The sequence below is a fragment of the Saccoglossus kowalevskii genome, chromosome 7, assembly GCF_978046115.1.
Source record: "Saccoglossus kowalevskii chromosome 7, keSacKowa6.1, whole genome shotgun sequence".
Classification (NCBI taxonomy): domain Eukaryota; kingdom Metazoa; phylum Hemichordata; class Enteropneusta; family Harrimaniidae; genus Saccoglossus; species Saccoglossus kowalevskii.
In genome coordinates this window covers 35,084,967-35,106,297 of record NC_140647.1, presented here as the reverse complement: position 1 = coordinate 35,106,297, position 21,331 = coordinate 35,084,967, and the positions used below count along the sequence as shown (strand labels likewise).

Here is a 21,331-nt window from a genome sequence, read left to right as displayed (position 1 = left end):
CCGCTGACGATCACGGTGACCAGCTACACCAGAACGAACATATTTCGCATCTAACTCAACCCCATGCAACAAAAATTTATACTATGTGTTCATTATGGGCCATTCCTCTTCGACGAACAAGTACATAAGTGAAAATTTAGTCAAAGACGAGAAAACTGCAGAAGAAATTTGCCTTATTTACACGTATCGGCAATGCAAGCTGCCATGCGACTTCCCCTTCTGACGTCACAAGGGGAATTTCTGTATGCAAATAAGAAGCTAATGAGGAGCCTCGTTTTAAAATACACAAAAATAAAGTTGCCGTAGATTGAGTTTAAAACACATTTTTTCACTTAAAAAAATAATTCATGGTTAGAAACATAAAAAAGTAATAATATTTATGTATCAATGGATAATTTTAGGCGTGAAAATAGCAGCCATTTCACAGGCACTTTAAGCTTTTCTATTGATATTTCAAGAGACACCTGATAGAATCAATGAAACTTAGTTCATACATGTTCTGAAATATGTGCATATTAATGATCTAATTTGCATAATTTAGATTTGTTTAAGATAGTTTCACTGTAGTTTCGAGAATTATTAAATGAATTTTAATAAAATTTGATGCATAAATTAATTCACATTTTGCATTTCTTCTATATAAGTCAAACTGTGTCCTTGTCTTTTACATAATTTTGTGCAGCTATTGTCCAAACTCAAAATATATGTTTCTGGTTTTAGCATATATTAGAAAATTTTCTAAAAACGTTTTGGGTCAGATTAGTTTAAAGAAAATTTCAGTTTCATGAAAAATCACAATTTTAGATAATAAATAAATAACAGAACAATAATAAATAACAAAAATAAAGGCTGAATGTACCCTGTCTGTGTGTTCATTAGACAGCACAGGTAGATAAACATGCCCTTCAAATTATTTAATGGTGTACATTGATGGTTATCATTTCAGGAGACGGAAAGCAAGGGAAAGACAACAAAAACTACTGGCACAGTTTGCATCCAAACAGAAGAAATTTTTGGAGCAATCCATGGAAGCTGATGGTGAGCAGTTGATTCAATCTTTGATGAGATTAGAATACTGTATTTCCTCTGTTAGGAGTGGAGTGGAGTAGAGTAGAGAAGAGAGAGAGGATAAAAGCTCCTCAGTGATGTATAAAATACATAGTTCGTTTATATGAAATTTGAACATATGTGATGACTAGGACGCTTCCGTGTCTAATGTTGTCATGTTGTCATGGTAATATGCATACAGACAGTAGAGTGATCGTATCAACTAACGCATAGCTAAGCTCAATGTAATCCTGTATTACCTGACTACGTACTTATCTTTGCCGGTGTAGTTCAGTGACAGATAACACAAAATGCAACTAGCGTTAAAGAGACTACTTCAGTCACATGTCATATTTTGCTACGTCTTTTGAAAGGAATGTAAAGCTGTTGGTCCTGTGTTTCTATTCTCAGTGCATGTAAAAAATCTAGTTGCAAGGAGTAGCGGTTTCTATGGGACAACCGACGTATTTCTCTAAAAACATGTGCCTACTTACATGTCACGCTTGCACTAGTTTTCACAGATATGTATATTCAATTGTTTTTATTGCCAGATTATGAATACATTACCTGGTTATATTATCTGATATGTTATCTTTTGATCATTTCTGTTTTGTTATTACATACAGTTGTTGAAGACAGCGTTGGCACTGAGGAGCCAGCCATGCAGGCTACTCGTAAGCCAGTAGTTGTTGAATATGACTGTGTTATATGTTCACAAAGCTCTCCCTCAACATTGGACAATCCCATGGGAATGGTTGTACTGTTGCAGTCCACAAGTGGTGAGTACAGTTCCTGCATCTTATTTCAAAATTTACATAATAATAATAATATAAAGTAGGGTTGAATTTATCCTTATGAAATGAACAAATCTGAGCTCTACTTCAAGGTACCCGTGTATTGAATATCAAAGCTAGTGATTTTCTAGAACAAGTCAAATATAATTGTTGACAGATGGACAGATGGACAAATGACAGACATGCTGTGCTCTGTCAACTTCAATGATGTTTGGAGCTAATGGAAAACAAAACCAAAATTGTTGTCTACACCTTAGTTACCACATACCTGTATCTGTAATTTATTAATCAGCACTGCCCATAATCACATGTCTTTTGTATGTTACAGTGCTGGGTCATAGGTCACAGAATAGTGATTCATGTCAGTTACCAGTTAGTGATAGTATGACATTGTACCAAGGTAACCTGTGCAGCTCAGTACATGATGTCAGGCTGAGTACTTTACAGAAGTACTTTAATGAAGTGAGTCATTACCATACATTTATATCTCTTTACATTCACTCAAGTTGATTTTTTCTACTTTTATTAAAATGCTACTGACCTTGATACCATCTAACATGTTTAGATCACCATTCATTCATTTTATCTCATTTCTCAGACATGCCTTCCCCAGACAGCATATAAAATTACACATATGGATTTGTTGATGTTTGAATGTGGTCATTTCTCTCTCCAAATACACATCAACACATCATCAACTGTTGACAATTTAATAAAGTACAATGCATGGACTATATGCCATGATCAATGAAATTTGTAGGCACACTGTGCTGTTATAAAATACATGTGTTTAAAGGGGAACCGCTCAATCCCATGGATTGCACCAAAGAATCATGGGACACTATTGTTTATGTTGTTTACAAAGTTAATCTATCTTTTGTTATCCATTGTTATTTTAATCCAGAAAGTAAATTTGTTGTGAGATTAGGCTTAACTGGAAGTGCCTCTTTAAATTGTGTTTTGAAATGTGTTATCGCTGTAAATCATTGCTTGATAACAAGAGGAGAGGAATGTGCACAATAATTTTCAAGATGAAGTGAAGCCCATTATTTAAACAAACATGGCCTGTCTGTGTACATGTATGTATTACTATACTGTAACCGTAGTTTTCTCCAGCCCTACTGAATCATACATGTTAAAGTATTATACTACAGGTATGCATAAGAAAGACATTAGGAATATTAAGTTTTCAATACAGGTTTTGTCCCACTGAGGCAATCGAATGTAAAAAATAAGTTTGCAGAAAAAATTACAAGGCGACAAAAAAAAAAAAAATTGTATTGTGTGTTACTGTTTCCCTAATTAATTTCTATGTGTCTAATTGTAGGAATCCTGCTTACTGTCTATGTGTATTGGTTGGGAAGGCGGTGTGCATGTCCAGACATGTGGTCATTGTCTACACTTACATTGTCATAAGTCATATATGCAGTCTCTGAGGGTATGTACAAGCTAACTCACTATTTGGCACACTATGAGTGTTGCTCAGGTCTTTCTGTTTTATTTATTTTGTCATTCATATATTAGTTTGTTTACTACAATCTTTTTGAGTTGCTGAAATTAAAACTTGAAAAATACTAATCAAGTAAAAAATTCTTACTGATGATCAGAAATGTTTGTTTTTTACAGACTGAGCAGGTTCACATGACGCAGAACTTAGCTGTGTCACGTGGTGAATTTACTTGTCCATTATGTCGACAGTTGTCAAATGGAGTGTTACCCATAACACCACAAGCTACTAGCTTGTCGGGTGAATTGCCTGCTAAAGTAGTTGATCATTGCACTATGACACAGCAGTTAGCAGCCGCCTTAAATAAATACCAGCGTCTTCCGGTAAGTTAGGATTCAGCATATAGACAATAATTCTGGTTACTAAGATGCATTTCCGTAGAATCAACAGTTCAGAGAATGGCTTGTGTTTCTTGCAGTTAATATTCATGAGCTAAAAATTTGTATACCACATTACATGGTGAATGGAACATAGTGCGCATACATTTGAACACACACCTATACATAGTCACTGTGTAGCATAATTTTTCCAAAGGTAACTCAATATAGTCATCCCAGGACATCCTGATAAAGCTGACAATAGTTTTCTTTCTGGAAAATGATATCTGCATATTATATAAATATATTTATTGGCATGTACAATGTATGCAAAGAACATGGGTTGTTTGTTTTTTGGTGATAATTTCATTATTTCTCATACTCACTATCTTCAATGCCTTTTTCCTAATTTTAGCATTTGGTTTGTTTTCGAAAAAACAATAAAAGTTAAGCTGTAAACTTGAAATACTATAAATCTTACTGTAGTGAAATGCTGTCCCCATCTTTAGCAAACTCAGATACTTATAGTTTTGATCTTATCTACATTTGGTAATTTTATGGCAAGACAAAAGTCGCTGAAATGTTGTGTCATATACGCCAGTGAAATTACTGGGACAAAATTACATGATTTTTACCAATTTCCAAAACATTTTCTCACCAAGTGGTTTACAGCAGTAACTATTGTCTGTGTTGTGTGTGCGTCTTACAACTCTAACCAAAGCATACCATGCTCTTATTTGACTTAGACATCTCCATTGACAACTGCTATGGGGAGTATCATGGTAGACATATCTAAAGCAACCACTCCAACATATCAGAATTATGGCAAGCCAGATTCTTCAGAAAACATTTTTCTTTTTTTCTACTCTATAGCAAGGTATGTGTGATTATTGCTACTTTGACAATCAACTTCATGCAGGAGAACTGATCTTCACCTCCCTACCAGTTTATTGACCAGTTTATGCAGTATAGTACCAACCCTGTTCCCACCTTCTTTCTATGCATAAATTATTTAGCTGGTAACCGTATGATGTTTGTGACTATGATTACCAGATTCTCATCTGCACTATTTTCATTATCAAAAAAATAAAATAAACAATCTGTCAATTGATCGTTCATTTCCTCATATTGACAACATTGTGAAATATTTAACATGTATGATTACCATGTCTGTCTGTCTGTCTGTCTGTCTGTCTGTCTGTCTGTCTGTCTGTCTGTCTGTCTGTCTGTCTGTCTGTCTGTCTGTCTGTCTGTCTGTCTGTCTGTCTGTGTTTGTATGTATGTATGTATACATAAAATGTATCTATTCCAACCATGTCTCAAGAACCAATTATCACATTTCAATGAAATTTGGTACATAGAAAGTGTACAGACTTTATTAGTTTTGGGTTAAAATCTGTGCATACTAAATGTCTAATTTACATAATAGTTTGCCCATTTCAGCTTTTATACTGATATCTAAACAGACAATTATCGCATTTCTTTGAGACTCTGTACATAGATGCTTTGAGACAATGTGCAGACCTCATTGGATTAGAGTTGAAAATAATGTTTGTATTAATTAATTAAAACCTAATCAATTTATTAAAATATGCTGGTGAGTGCTGATCATTAGTCTTTGAGTTGGTTGTAAACAGATTGTTGTCTTATTTAGAACCAATTTAGAATTAGAACTGGTTAGAAGAGGAGGTACCCTGGTTTCAACGAACTGTTCATTACCTAAGCGATCATGCATTGGTAAGTATCTTAAAGTGATGTGCACTCATTTTTTTTACTCATTTTTTTCCATCACTTTCCCTAGTGATTAGACTTTAAATTGACGTAAATGATTATTTTAGAGCAATTTCATTTGCATAAAGATAACTTGGGTTTTTAATCCATTCATTTTTAACCGTGTGTTTATTATGAACTGGAAACTGTATTAACTGCTTCCAATTCTTCTTAATGTACTTTCAAAACTTCCTAATACATATATCAGGTTGCAGGTGAATATTGTTATTTTTGTCTCAAGTTTGATTTCATGAATGAATGTATATTGTATGTCATTATACTTTTGTTTCTCAGGTGCTCTTCTTGATGTTTTAAGTATGCACTGTACAACAGTTGTCAAGTTACCATTATTAACAAGATGGTCCCGTCTTACACAGATATACAAGGACAGTGAGAAGAAAAGGTGAGAATATTACCATATAATAAGTACCTAAAGCTGCATTATGTCTGCAGTGATCAATAGTAAAATGTTCATTGATGATGATTCAGACAAACCTGTGTATAGTGACCATCTAAGGGACTTTGTTAAAATAGTCTTTATGGACAGGTGGTCTTTATAGACAGGTGGTCTTTATAGACAGGTGGTCTTTATAGACAGGTGATCTTTAATAGACAAGTGGTCTTTATAGACAGGTGGTCTTTATAGACAGGTGGTCTTTAATAGACAGGTGGTCTTTATAGACAGGTGGTCTTTATAGACAAGTGGTCTTTAATAGACAGGTGGTCTTTTATAGACAGGTGGTCTTTATAGACAGGTGGTTTTTAATAAACAGGTGGTCTTTAATAGACAGGTGGTCTTTATAGACAGGTTTTCTTTATAGACAGGTGGTCTTTAATAGACGGGTGGTCTTTGTAGACGGGTGGTCTTTATAGACAGGTGGTCTTTATATGATGGTTTGATTATTTTGTTTTTAATGGAATATCAACTTTGGACATAATATTTGTCCAAAATATAATGAGATAGTATAGTTGCAACTATAACAGATTTATTTGAGTTGATCAAAATCAAAGTTTAAATTGAGAAAATTAAAAATTGTTCATAATTGGAATGCTAATTATTTTTTATCTCTGAGAAAAGGTGAATCTGCAAAAATTGTGCTAAAACAATGATCACTATCGGATCACTATTTCACAAATTTGATTGTAATATGAGGTTATTACGAGAATAGCTTAAAGTATGCAGGAAGACAGTACGGCGAGAGTATTGACCGACGCGCAGCAACAGCGTACTGTCTGAGTGCATACTTTGAGGTATTCTTGTAATAACCTTATTATTATAACATCTTTTCCTTCCAAGGATACATCATAGGAATGCCGAAATCCAAAAAGTTTAGAACAGATTTAGTGAACTTTTTTGTATGGAGTTCAGTCAAACCCTGGTGGCAGCTATGTTTGTTTTTATTATTAGAGGACGCTTACTCGCGTATTTGAAATTTGTATTTCCTTTATGGTAGGATGAAAATACTCTGTAAAATATCGCAAAATTACGGCACGCTGTAACTCATAGCGTTGCGGTGAGAGATGTATAATAATGTTATAATATTTCATCACTTCCATATTATATTTGGTATTATTGACGTGAAATCTTTTGTTTTTATATAATTAGTGTAACAGTTGATAAGAAAGATGTGCCTCTATTATATCAAGATGCGATAGCTATGTTACTTCAGTTTGTACTTTCATTGCCACAGCCCTTACGAAAAGGTAATTTGTTGTAACTTTATTAGAAGTGTATATTTTAAAGTTGCTGTGTTTTCACAGTTGAAACATTACAGTCAAAACCTGCTCTTACCGAAATAGACCACACCTACACACACGTTGAAATCATATTCTTTTGATGTTGAGGTGTTTGTGATTTTTTTTTTCAGATCAATATTTATGCATAGTCAAATGCATGTATTCCTTGCTTTACATTCAATCCTTGGCTATTGTAAGTTGTAGATTCCCAGAGGGGGAAAGAATAGCCTGGCAAGAAAATGGACGCAAGTGGAAAATTGAGGTAAGATCTTAGTATCAGGCCATTTTATTTGCACTTTATGATAGCTTTGATACTACTTCAGTAGCATCTTGACACTTGACACCTGGGTAATTTACTACAAAAGATTTTTCTCTTAGATTCATAACAATTGAGTTTTTTTAGCTCCGCTGTCGACTTTGTCGAGCAGAGCTTATCATATGAGTGATTGTCCATCGTCGTCCCTGTCAATGTTTTACTTTTTCGACTTCTTCTTGAAAATTACAAGCCTGATTGCTTTGATACTTGGTGTATATGTACCTTGGGTAGACCTCTCTCAGATTTGTTCATTTCATTATGATATCTTCAATTCTCTAATTTTGGTGAATATTTAGCTCCGCTGTCGACTTTGTCGAGCGGAGCTTATCATATGAGTGATTGTCCGTCGTCCGTCGTCGTCGTCCGTGTCAATGTTTTACTTTTTCGACTTCTTCTTGAAAACTACAAGCCTAAATGCTTTGATACTTGGTATATATGTACCTTGGGTAGACCTCTCTTAGGTTTGTTCATTTCATGTTGATATCTTTAATTCTCTAATTTTGGTGAATATTTTTGTCATTTTTGTTAAAACTGATATTTTCGACTTCTTGTTAAAAACCGCAAGTGCAATTGCTTTGATATTACATCTATAGGTACTACATGTGGACCTCTCTCAGATTTGTTAATTTTGTAATGATATCTTTAATTCTTTAATTTTGGTGAATATTTTTGTCATTTTTGGTAAAAACTGATATTTTCGACTTCTTGTTAAAAACCGCAAGTGCAATTGCTTTGATATTACATATATAGGTACTACATGTGTACCTCTCTCAGATTTGTTCATTTTGTAATGATATCTTTAATTCTCTAATTTTGGTGAATATTTTTGTCATTTTTGGTAAAAACTGATATTTTCGACTTCTTGTTAAAAACCGCAAGTCCAATTGCTTTGATATTACATATATAGGTACTACATGTGGACCTCTCTCAGATTTGTTCATTTTGTAATGATATCTTTAATTCTCTAATTTTGGTGAATATTTTTGTCATTTTTGGTAAAAACTGATATTTTCGACTTCTTGTTAAAAACCACAAGTCCGATTGCTTTGATATTACATATATAGGTACTACATGTGGACCTCTCTCAGATTTGTTCATTTTGTGATGATGTCTTCAATTCTCTAATTTTGGTGAATATTTTTGTCATTTTTGGTAAAAACTGATATTTTCGACTTCTTGTTAAAAACCGCAAGTGCAATTGCTTTGATATTACATATATAGGTACTACATGTGTACCTCTCTCAGATTTGTTCATTTTGTAATGATATCTTTAATTCTCTAATTTTGGTGAATATTTTTGTCATTTTTGGTAAAAACTGATATTTTCGACTTCTTGTTAAAAACCGCAAGTCCAATTGCTTTGATATTACATATATAGGTACTACATGTGGACCTCTCTCAGATTTGTTCATTTTGTAATGATATCTTTAATTCTCTAATTTTGGTGAATATTTTTGTCATTTTTGGTAAAAACTGATATTTTCGACTTCTTGTTAAAAACCGCAAGTGCAAATGCTTTGATATTACATATATAGGTACTACATGTGGACCTCTCTCAGATTTGTTCATTTTGTGATGATATCTTCAATTCTCTAATTTTGGTGAATATTTTTGTCATTTTTGGTAAAAAGTGATATTTTCGACTTCTTGTTGAAAACTGTAAGTCCGATTGCTTTGATATTACATATATAGGTACTACATGTGGACCTCTCTCAGATTTGTTCGTTTTGTGATGATATCTTCAATTCTCTAATTAATTTATTTTGGTGAATATTTTTGTAATTTTTGGTAAAAAGTGATATTTTCGACTTCTTGTTAAAAACTGTAAGTCCGATTGCTTTGATACTATTCATATTGTTCATTTTCTAATGATGTCTTCACTTCTTTAATTGAAATGTGCATTGCTAACAGCGGAGCTATCTCAGCCGACAGGCTGCTTGTTTTGTCATTTTTGGTAAAAAGTGATATTTTTAACTTCTTGTTAAAAACCGCAAGTCCAATTGCTTTGATATTACATATATAGGTACTACATGTGGTCCTCTCTCAGATTTGTTCATTTTGTAATGATATCTTTAATTCTCTAATTTTGGTGAATATTTTTGTCATTTTTGGTAAAAAGTGATATTTTTAACTTCTTGTTAAAAACCGCAAGTGCAATTGCTTTGATATTGCATATATAGGTACTATATGTGGTCCTCTCTCAGATTTGTTCATTTTGTAATGATATCTTTAATTCTCTAATTTTGGTGAATATTTTTGTCATTTTTGGTAAAAAGTAACATTTTCGACTTCTTGTTCTTGTCTTCTGTTCTTTAATTGCCATGTGCATTGCTAACAGCGGAGCTATCTTAGCCGACAGGCTGCTTGTTCAATTTTTAAATGATTTTATTAATTTTCTTCTTGTATCTTCAATACAGGATGAAGATTTCACATTGGAAGGTTTATTAAGTCATGTCATTTCATTATTGACACCATGTTGGCTTTACCTGGATGCAGATATGTTACCAGGCATTGCTGTAAGTTCTCCTTCAATAATGTACATATAATAATGTAAGCGACTACATTGTATGGAAAAGTTCTGACTATTAATAGAAAGTAATGTCAACTTTTCGGGCTTTCATTATTATAGGTTAATATCATGGGATAGCAAAATAATTGGGGTAAAACACTTTGAAATGGTGTGAAAAATGTTCTAAAAATTAGCACTGGTTTCTGTGGTGAAATTATTTTTAATTGTGCAAAACTCAAAATTTCCTTAATTTAGTAAGTTTTCAGTGTGATAATAGTTTCCCATTGTATACAGTGAGGTTCTCTCCCATAATGCATTGCATATATGAGCAGTAAAAGCTCAGTAGTACAAAATTTGTTAGTTTGGATTTCTGGTTCATTTTTCAGATTGATTTTCTTTCAGTTTTTCTACACTTTGTACATTCAGGCAAAAAATTGAAAAACTCACTTCAAGACAATGGAATAAAAAACTTGACATCCACTTCTAGACTGTATGAAGTGAAAAGGGTCATCTAGTTATGCGGCAAATACTATATACGTTTTCTATGAAAAAAAATGTACATACTCATTGCTGCTTGCAACTATATATTTTGTTTTTGACGCTGTAGTGTAAATTGTACATATCAATGTTCTGATTATAGATTTGTCAAGCTGTGTGGTCACCACAGAGTGTAGAGGATTCCATTCAACAGCATTGTCTTCCATTTCTAAGAATATCTGCATTATTACAACATTTCATCTTCAAAGAATCTCTTCCAATCTGCCAGGTATGATATTATTTATCCAGTGAAATTGCACAAAATATCAAAATAGTGAAATTAAATGCTTTTACAGTATCGTACCCTATTAGGAAATGCAAATTTAAAATGTAGAATGATGGCAAATATGTTTGAAGCAAAAAATATCCACATATTTATTCTCTTGCTTATTTCTGAGCATCAAGTGGTTTGGTCAGGAAGATTCAGAGTATTTTTTATAAATTTTTGCAAATTTTGTGAGTCACTGAAAATCACAAAAAATTTTAACTGAAAATTTCTCTGGTTCTTCTCAGAGTCTTTTCATCTTCACACATTTTGTACAATCCTGAAATTTCTATCAGTGAAAAAAGAATTTATCGTTTGTTACATAGAATGAAGATTTGGAGTTTGAAGTGCTGGTGAATTATCTGGGGTTATGTAGAGTATCTCAACCAAGTCAGTCAAGACAAGTCGTATACAGTCTACGATGTCTACACTTTGCTCATAGTAATCCCAAGCTGGTCATTAAAATGTGGTGTGAAGAGTTGAGTAAGTTTGTTTGGAAGCAACAGCAGACTAGTAAGGTGAGTCATTGTGATTAGCTAACATTATCGAATCAGCAAGTGTTTTATTGTGCCCTGCATGCTTGCCATGAGGGTTCTCTTGTGAAGGTAATGTCCGGCAACTGCATGGTAATTTGCTATTAGTTGTGACTCGTTTTTGTATGTGCACTAAAAGGAACATGTCATAGAACACATGTTAGTTGGTGACAAGGAAGTAAAGCTTGTAAATAACACTGAATACATGGTAAGGTAAATATAGTAAACATGTACAGCATCTGTGACTTGAACCAATATGTGGCTATGAAATGTCATTGCATGTCTTTCTCACATGTGTGAGTGTCAGTTTGATTTATTTTGAGTCACACATGCAGAATAAGTTTACTTTGAAGTAGTATTAATAGTACATACCATTTATGTTGTTTATTTGTTGTTATTTACTTGCTGCATTCTATGTCGGCAGATTCTACAGGTTTACAATTATTTTCTGTACTTTTTCACTGTTAATAATAATGCTGTACTTGACTGGCTCAATTGTTTTGATGTTTTATATCTACCTTGGGTGAACCTCTATGACATTTGTTTGTTTAATGACAATAACTTCAGTTCTCCAGGTTGAGTGAATGATTTTGTCAGTTTTGGTAAAAAGTTTTGACTGTTAATGGCTAGTTCAATTGCTTTGATATTTTATATGTACCTTGGTTGGTGAATATTTTTGTCATTTTGGGTAAACAATTTTGACTTTCTCATGAAAATGGCCAGCCTGGAATGAAGAATTCTTTTAGATTTGATCATTTTGTGATCATCACAATAGTTTCAATCTTCTGTGGATCAGATTTCTTTCAGATATCATCAACTTCAGAGCTATATCAGTCGTTTTGTTTATTTTATAATCTATTACATTTCTTTAGTGATAGTTTCATATCTATGTATATTTTTTATTTTTAGAATTTATTATTATATAACCCGACTTTCTATGCACCAAGACTATTAGAACTACCGCAAAGTTATGATAAGTTATTTCAGTATTATCGAAAGAAAACATGTCACGTTTGTTGCCAAGTACCAAAAGAACCAGCTGTGTGTCTAGTCTGTGGTACTGTGGTTTGTCTGAAAAGCGATTGCTGCAAACATGACAATAAATTGGAATCTGTGCAGGTGAGTTGTGACATGAAAAATCATAAATTTGTCATTTCCTCAGTTTTCTCAGCAGTGCATAGCCTGACAAGGTCATGTTAGTTGTGCCCTCCGTGATGCGCCAAACCTAACACATGCCTGACAGAACGATGTAGTTTTTTACTTCCCCCAACAATTTGTTGGCAGTAGCAATCAAATTGCAGGAACGTCAGATAGTGACAGCCATCAGTAAGTTTATTTGTTTGTTGATATAATGTGTGATAAGGTACCGGCAAAATGAATATTCATTGAAACTCATTGCAAGAAGGCGTGAACTTTTTGAATTCGCAGTATTGATCTTGCAACGAGACATACACTATTCTGTCAGGCGTTAGTAAGGCCTGATGTCGTTTGGCTGGCGAAGGCACTACTCATGCCTTCATGTCAGGCTAAGCAGTGCGTAGTCCAAATTTTCTTCTGACTTGCTATATACACATAAATGATGGCAATTATCAATGAAATGCCCTATATCTTCCTAATACTGCATGTGTCCCTATATTCTAAGACCTTCCCACACTGAGTTGTGATGAAACCTACTTTGTATGCTATTCTTTATATTCTTGGTTTTGCAGCACGCTATGAACTGTGGATCTGGGACTGCTCTTTACCAAGGAATTAATTCCTCTACTGTTATAATAGTCCGGGGTCAAAGGGCATGTTTGTGGGGATCACTGTACTTAGACAGTCATGGTGAAGAAGATAAAGATTTAAGGTGAGTCTCAAAATTACTGTCTAGTTTTGAAAACTTTTATGGCATTTTTTTTCAACAGTGCTTCTTTTGCATTATTATTTATATCCAGTACTTGTTTCCTGGTTTGTATGAATACTTTGATTATTACCCACATGTACCTGTGAGTTGGTCATTCAGTAAGAAGGTATGGCAAGTATCTGTAAAAAAATAAATATTTTAAACTTCTGAGTAGATTGACTTAAAATTTGGCTAATTTACTTTTCGACTTCTTCTTGAAAACTACAAGACTGAATGCTTTGATACTTGGTGTACATGTACCTTGGATAGACCTTTCTTAGATTTGTTCATTTTGTGAAGATTTTTTCATGAATTAATCATCACTCTCTAATGAAACATTGTATATACACTGTATGTGCCCCGGGACAATGCATAAACCTCAGAGGTTTTGGGTTGAAATCATGCATAATAATTGCCTAATTTGCATAACATCCAATTTCCAACTATATCTCAAAAACCAATTATTGCATTATTTCAATAAAACTTGGTATATATGCTAAGACCTGATTAAATTTAGATTCAAATTCGAGCATATTAATTGTCTAATATGCATAATCATTTGATTGAAATTTGGTTCATAGATGCTCCTGGGTAATCCAGTCATGTTGAAAACCATGCATATTTATAAGCCAAAAACTGATATTTAAATTGAACTTGTGGCAGAGATGCTCTGGAATAATAAAATGCACAGGAAAACACAGATGTACAATCGAATTTATTTTCTCAGAGTATTATAAACATCAATACTATGGATCACATTTTTGTACATCTCAAGTAGCAGACAAAAGATATTTGTTAAGTTTCTTGTTTAAAAGGCTAATCTTACATTTTGAATTAATTTTCAATATGTCTCAAATATTTTCAGACGCGTTCTTTCTAAGCTTACTTTGATTTTAATTCTGTTTCAGACGTGGTAAACCGCTGTATCTCAGCAAAGAGCGGTTCAGAGTATTACAACAGTTATGGCGTCAACTTGCTGTAGATCATTCGTGTAAGAGATGGGTATGGCATAATAATTCACTCTGATTGGTCAATACAGTCACATGATAATTTCTAGCCAAACTGACATCATGGTTCAAATATGTATCGTTTTTTGGTTTTTTTTGTAACGATACAATACAAAATAGCCGACTAGTAGCCATTTCGTGTTTTAAATACGTCTTATACGTAGATTGGTATATGAACATATCAATGATTTCATTTCATATATAATATTGACATTATATATTGTAACAGTTATACATGGCTAAATTTTGCTGCAGTTTATTCACCAACATTATTTAGTCAGTACCTTGCAACAAGCAGTGTAAGATTGACATTTTCAAATTAGAATTTAAGGCAGTTTGCGTAGAGTTAAAATTCATGTTACTGCAGATATGCAATGCATTATGGGAGACAACCTCTCATTGTATGTAATGGGGAAACTGTTACCTCCCCGGAAATTCGCTAAATTAATTTTGATATTCACATCATCGAGCAAAATAATCCTACCATGAAAACCAGTGTAAAAATGCTAATTACGACTCGAAACATCGTTCGGTGACCATAACTTTTCATTTTATTATGGTATCCTGATAGTATGAATCTTAAAGATTGGTTGTACACCACACTTGTTGTTGAGTCATATTTTGATTTAAATTCCCTGATTTAAGGCTTCTAAGAGCGAACCACGCAAGTATAATAGCAATTATGTATGTAAGAAAATCGTTTATGTACTCCGAGTTGTTAGATAACTTGTTTGATTTTAAAATTGGTTAGCAATTTAACATCGCATGATTTAAATCATAGAAGACAACATATTGAAATACACTTCATTCATTTACAGTGGATAACAACCATAATACACCTAGTACATTTTTTTTTTGTGTTTTTAAAACGGAATTGTTTTAATTTTTTTCTGTTAAAATTTTAGTTGAAGTTATTTATTAATTGCAAACAGCTGTTGTATGTACATGATTTTTTGTAAATATCTGTAAATAAATTGAGCAATAGTATAAATTATTCTGTGACCGCACTTCATTTGTCTATTTACAAAGGTGATAAAGACACGACAGTATCTGTAATGTTGGAAATGAATTATCTGAGATCAAAATATTGACACTGAAACTGAACAATTGTTGTAAATATATTTAATGTTTCAGTTGAAATCCTCATATTAACAATATAGTTATTCTAAAACACAATAAAATATGCCAGTTATAATATTAGTTAGTTTCTGGTCCACAGGATGTTCTGTTGGATTACATCGTGATGCACACGGTTGCCATCTTGTTTCTACAAAGAACTGAGCCAAACATTTACCCATCATGCAATGGTGCAATAAATATCTGGAGAATGTAGGAGTTTAGTGATTGGCTATGAAATAAGACAGCAGATTGTACTCGGGACAAAATTACCACATGATACAGAACCCTGTAAGTCTTCTATTTTCAGAACAAAGATACACATGTGTAATACCAGGCAGTAGTAGTAATATAGAACATCCGATATAGTAAAGCATTATAATGTATAGTATTTGTAAAACAAACCTGTTCACCGCGAGTAGTAACAAATTAATTCAAAACTAAATCAGGAAAATATTACAATAAACCATCATAGAGGCGGTATACCAATCAATATTTTGCACATGTCTCTGATTACAGATACAAAATTTATCACATACATTGTACCTGCAAAAATGTGTACACTGTACAATATCGAAAGCTATGCAATGTGTGTGTGCCGAATTGATATCTATATTTTACAGTTTAAAAATCATTACTAACATGGCAACAAACTTATTTTATATAGTTATGCAGATTGTGTCTTTTAATCAACTGACACCCCCAGCCAAAATAGACGCCATTACTTTTATACCATGCAGTGTACAATCAAAATAATACATTATTTATACTAAGCGGTAAATTGTAAATGTTCACACCGTGCACTATATGTACAACAAGAATTATTTAATCTACTGGAATAAATAGGTTAGATACACTACATTCAGAAAGCTGTGAAAGGTTTTATTATATGAAACAAATGTTTTATAAATTTCAAATGACAATTGTAAACAACTTGATAAATCCACTTTAACTCAAATCGATTATAATCATTTGAATAAATTTGAATTCCACATAAGTAGATTGAAGGGAAGACACAAAGACCTTTAGGAATTCCTTGGGTAAATGTTTTATAAATTTTCAAAACAAAAATGTTCACAGCTTTCTGATACGCATAATTAACAATATTATTAAAATTATTATTAATATTTCCTTAAATCTCAATGATACGATTATAACTAGTAAAAATTTTGTTACCATGGTAATTTACGTTGGCAAGATTGGAAACAAAAAAATACACTTTTAACAGGAAAATGTTTTTCATTGGTTTTACATTCTCTTCTTGATTCAATCAGAAAAATATATATAATGCAAATCTTTCAAATTTGTTTTTACTGTAAATGCATTAATTATTCTCTGGGTTTTAATTTTGCTATTTTTACTGATAAGTAAAATTCACTAAATTAAATCTACGTACAAAGTGATTATGCTCAAAACATCAAAATAGTGAAATTGAATGTCAGTGAAAATAAATGGTTTTACAGTATTTACATGAACCTACTTTTTATTTATACCAAATGTGCAAGAACAAACATTTCATTTTTGTCACTTTTCACAAAATAAATTGTTTACACATTTTTTCAAAAATGTTGTTATTGACCTATCGTAAGATGTCACTTTGATCCAAAATCAACAAAGAAATCATTGACAAATAACTGAAAAGCACCAAAATTTTGGCAAAAAAAAATATGGTTGTCAAATATTAGACACTAGGAGTACAGAGAATGCAACTGTGGAAGAAAAAAAACATCAAAGAAAACTTTGTGCTCGCTGTAATGTCTGCCATTTCATTGTATGTCCAATTTGTGCATGTTGTAGTGTGAATTATCTGTAGACAATGAATTCATATACTAGTATATCAAATAGCGAATGCATTTTAATGTTCCACTAAGTGAAAATAGCACTGTTGTATGTTCCACTAAGTGAAAATAACACTGTTGTATGTTGCTGTTCTCCTATTTAGTCAATACAAACAAGAATGGATTAGGTTCAGTCGGTGCCACCATCTCTGGTCCATGAAATACATAAACATATATTATAACAGCTGATGTCGTTGTACAAACTTGTATAAATATTTAACTGAATAAAGCAATGATTGATTTGATTGGCCATGTTTGTGTGTCTATTTCAAAAATCTGGGTTTACCAGTACAATAGACAGATAAAAATGGCCGTTGAGTTCTCGTTGAGGGTGGGAGAACCACAAAATTTGTTTTTTGCTGCCGCAAATAGTGTTCTATTTTTTTCCTTCATCATGTCCACTGATCCAAATAGTTATACAGGTCAGTGAATACGACAAGATTGGAAGATTATTGGGGAGCAAAAACAAATCTTGTGGTTTTCTCATTCCTGAGATCTTGACAACCATTCACAAATAAGAGTCTGTTCACAAATATCTTAGGACTTTATAATTTGTATATGGCACTCTGTGTTGTAACTTACACTTTGAAATCTATAAGGAGTACATGTAATGGTAAAATTTATAGTATAAAAACGGAATGTTTAATTTATGTAAACCTTTGAGGAGGAGGAGGAGGATGTTTTTTGCTTGATCTACTTGTAGCAGATTCACCACTTCTTTTAGGTGGTGGTGGAGGCGCTTTCTTTTCTCCAGTCTCCTGTTGTGGATTTTGTGGTGGTCCTCGGATCGCTTTCTGTAAATCAGCGAGAAATCCTGCATTCATTGCCAGATTACTGACTTTATCTGTACTGGTTGCTGCTCTAGGCCTTGACTCATTATCTGCTGGTATCCATGGTGGTGGGGCAGGATAGTTTGGTGTCGGTGGTGATGTTAGGCCAGCCTGAAAGCCTGGAGTTAAGGGGGAAGGAGGGGCAGGAAAACTGGGGGTTGTTGGCGTGCTACAAGCTGAATATCTTTGGTAGACAGGGAATGGCGGTGGTGGAAACCTTTCATCTGAGCTTGGCCTCGCTGGAGCTGATGAGCTAATGTCAGGGCTCTCCTTAAACTGAACATGCTTTTGGCTGTCTCTTAATGGACTTATACCCCCTCTGGCAGCACTACCCACAGACACACTTCGTGACAGTGTTGTGACCGTATCAGCACTCCTTTTTGGAGGTGGCGGTGGCTTGCTCTTTTTTAGTGATTCATGCTTAGTTAATCCGGTTGGAGGTTTTACAATAACAGAAACAGCCTCTGTATCTTTGGCAGTTACATGAACTTTAGTGATGGCATTGGCATTGCCATCTACTTCATCCGTTCCACTTTTCGATGCAACAGGCGATGACCACGGTGAAATTTGCTGATGGGTTGGATTGTATGTTTTTTGTTTCTCTAAATCAAGTTCTAACTGTAATAACTGTGACTGTATGTCCATATCAACGTTTGCATGTTTGGGTGGTTCCACTGCATGATGGGTAGGCGAAGGTTTAAGTATCCCTGGTAAAGGTACACCAATGACTGGATGTTTAGTTTGAGGAGTTCCACTTGTTAATTCAACACTGCTTTTAGAACTCTAAAAATGAAAACATAACTATTAAAATCTTGTCTGTAAACAACCAGGAATTACGGTAATGCTGATTTCTGTGAATTTCCAGCACTATTTCTTGATGAGAGTGCGATTATAATTTTTTGTGATGTAACCCTGATTTTGGAACAGTGAACACAATGGCTACACAGAATAGAACATTATTTCGAGGGGGGGTCACATGGCAGCCATTATCTTTCAGTTTTTCATCAATTTAACAATTTTTTTTTTACTGATGTGTGAAATTTCACCTTTTTTCAAATCCTGGAGCAGAAACTGAATAATAATTGAGTTATGAATGTGTGGAATGTTTAGTTTTTATATAAGTGGGAAATTGATGGCGTAATCATGAAATGATAATGTGTGGAATGTTTAGTTTTTATACAAGTGGGAAATTGATGGCATAATCATGAAATGTTAATGTGTGGAATGTTTAGTTTTTATATAAGTGGGAAATTGATGGCGTAATCATGAAATGATAATGTGTGGAATATTTAGTTTTTATACAAGTGGGAAATTGATGGCGTAATCATGAAATGATAATGTGTGGAATGTTTAGTTTTTATATAAGTGGGAAATTGATGGCGTAATCATGAAATGATAATGCGTGGAATGTTTAGTTTTTATACAAGTGGGAAATTGATGGCGTAATCATGAAATGATAATGTGTGGAATGTTTAGTTTTTATATAAGTGGCAAATTGATGGCGTAATCATGAAATGATAATGTGTGGAATGTTTAGTTTTTATATAAGTGGCAAATTGATGGCGTAATCATGAAATGATAATGTTAATGATTCTATTATCAAAGGATGCATAATAAAAACTCTCCGAGTTCAGACTTTGAATGTGAAAATGTCACATTGCATGCAGTTGTAGCCTAGTTGTAATCATGTTCTAATTACAGACAAAATTTGTTTGATTATTCTGTGACTGATTCACAAGCTGCCAATCAGAAATTAAAAACCTTAAAATCATCTGAATTACTAAATAGATCATTGTAATTTAAAGTCATAACGACATTGAATGAAAACTTGGATAATTTGAACAAAATAAAGTAAAATCTAGAGGTGAACTTTTTATATTTTGGGTGATCATTAATAACATGGAGAAGAAAAAAATAATGAGGTCAGTAATGATGGTGTAAATTACGGCTAATTAACAAAAATTAATAATTATTACTGGTAATAAAAAAAAACTGTTATAGAATCTAAAAAAAAATACTGACCTCAACAAGAAATAAGAGACTTGACCAATAACATGCATTTTTCACTTATCATCACTAGAGGGCGCTCCTACCTGACTCTGAGATTCAGAAGAAAAACTATCCACAGTTAATGTTGATGATACAGACATGCGGTCTTCTTGCTGCATGCAAAAACAAAAGTTGGATAGTATGATGGTTAGCAATGAGTTATGAATGTTAGGAACTCAACTTGAAGAGCCACTGATGCCATGCAACATGTTCAAAATTCAAAAACCAACTGTATTTTATATGCATTGTGTGTTTGTCTCGTGGGACTCACATTGAACATGTTGCAGTGCAACGACTGTGGCGTTTCAATTAGAAAATATGAATTTGTTATTTATTCACAGAAAATGAAAGGCTGTGTATACAATGTATGTTTGTGTCAGTTCAAACGATATCTAAAGAACTTTATTGAAATTTGGTGGTTTAGTATAATTTCCAGACACAAGAAATCCAGACATATTAATCAGCAAATTCACTGATTGTTCAATAATCCACTTTTAGGTTTGTAATTTTTCCATTATGTTAAGAACCACTCATAGAATTTCATTAAATTGATTTTCTTCTGAAAATATCAGTTTTCGGTTGAAACCATGCATATTAATTTTGCAGATTTGCATAATAATTACACATAACACAAATCTCAATCAAAATTTGGTGCACATTATGGGTGATAATATGACATACACTGTTATGTTAAGTAGTCAAATACTGAGTCATTGCATTCTGTCTATAACTAATTTGTCTGTTTATTGCCCGACCTGTCCCTATGATCACCTCGCTCCAATGAAAGACACACCTTTTGCTGTTGTTGCATTTCACTTCCTATTTTCCATGCATTGGCAAAAACATCTCCAACTTTATGAGAAAATGTTCCACTTCTACCACTAATGCTGCCACTGCTGGACATTTCTATAAGTGTAAAGAATGAATTACAGTCCAAAATAGCATGCATACAAACAATTCTGTAAGAGATTTCTAAAACTTGGTAGAATTCAAAATTATTCATCACTCATACATGTATTGTGTAAATAAGAGACTAATCTGTATCAAGGAGTTTCATCAAATATATCCACCTAAACATTCAGAAATACTGAAAGTAATAGATATCAATATGAAATGTGCGGAAACATCACCAAAGGAACATACAAGGTGAATTCCCTATTCAGAATTACAGCTTTAATAAAGAAATCAAACGTAAAAAATTAGATTGATCAGACTTCTCGGTGTTAGTGGATTTTAAAGATGGACTTTCTAGTTTTTCAATTCAAAATGGCCAC

General features: G+C 33.2%; 2 protein-coding genes across 5 annotated transcripts in view; one reads left to right on the top strand and one right to left on the bottom strand.

The window, feature by feature from the left end:
• Positions 1-15,215, top strand: part of LOC100375891 (E3 ubiquitin-protein ligase ubr3-like) — a 44,014-nt gene extending 28,799 nt beyond the window's left edge. The window contains exons 19-34 of the mRNA XM_085501510.1: positions 947-1,038; positions 1,674-1,826; positions 2,170-2,303; positions 3,169-3,279; positions 3,468-3,671; positions 4,412-4,542; positions 5,320-5,402; positions 5,730-5,838; positions 7,042-7,139; positions 7,304-7,434; positions 9,906-10,004; positions 10,638-10,763; positions 11,126-11,317; positions 12,242-12,451; positions 13,042-13,181; positions 14,126-15,215. Of these exons, the coding sequence (XP_085357636.1) occupies positions 947-1,038; positions 1,674-1,826; positions 2,170-2,303; positions 3,169-3,279; positions 3,468-3,671; positions 4,412-4,542; positions 5,320-5,402; positions 5,730-5,838; positions 7,042-7,139; positions 7,304-7,434; positions 9,906-10,004; positions 10,638-10,763; positions 11,126-11,317; positions 12,242-12,451; positions 13,042-13,181; positions 14,126-14,243 (2,131 nt within the window). The 3' untranslated portion in view covers positions 14,244-15,215. The remainder of the gene's footprint in view (positions 1-946; positions 1,039-1,673; positions 1,827-2,169; positions 2,304-3,168; positions 3,280-3,467; positions 3,672-4,411; positions 4,543-5,319; positions 5,403-5,729; positions 5,839-7,041; positions 7,140-7,303; positions 7,435-9,905; positions 10,005-10,637; positions 10,764-11,125; positions 11,318-12,241; positions 12,452-13,041; positions 13,182-14,125) is intronic.
• A 116-nt stretch (positions 15,216-15,331) lies between these two features.
• Positions 15,332-21,331, bottom strand: part of LOC102805177 (ras-associated and pleckstrin homology domains-containing protein 1-like) — a 45,385-nt gene continuing 39,385 nt past the window's right edge. For 3 of the 4 annotated variants that reach the window (XM_085501506.1, XM_085501507.1, XM_085501508.1), the window contains 3 exons: positions 20,851-20,963; positions 20,102-20,170; positions 15,332-18,791 (listed from right to left, as the gene is read on the bottom strand). In XM_085501506.1, the coding sequence (XP_085357632.1) occupies positions 17,826-18,791; positions 20,102-20,170; positions 20,851-20,963 (1,148 nt within the window). In that variant the 3' untranslated portion in view covers positions 15,332-17,825. The remainder of the gene's footprint in view (positions 18,792-20,101; positions 20,171-20,850; positions 20,964-21,331) is intronic. The other variant, XM_085501509.1, reaches the window with a different exon arrangement.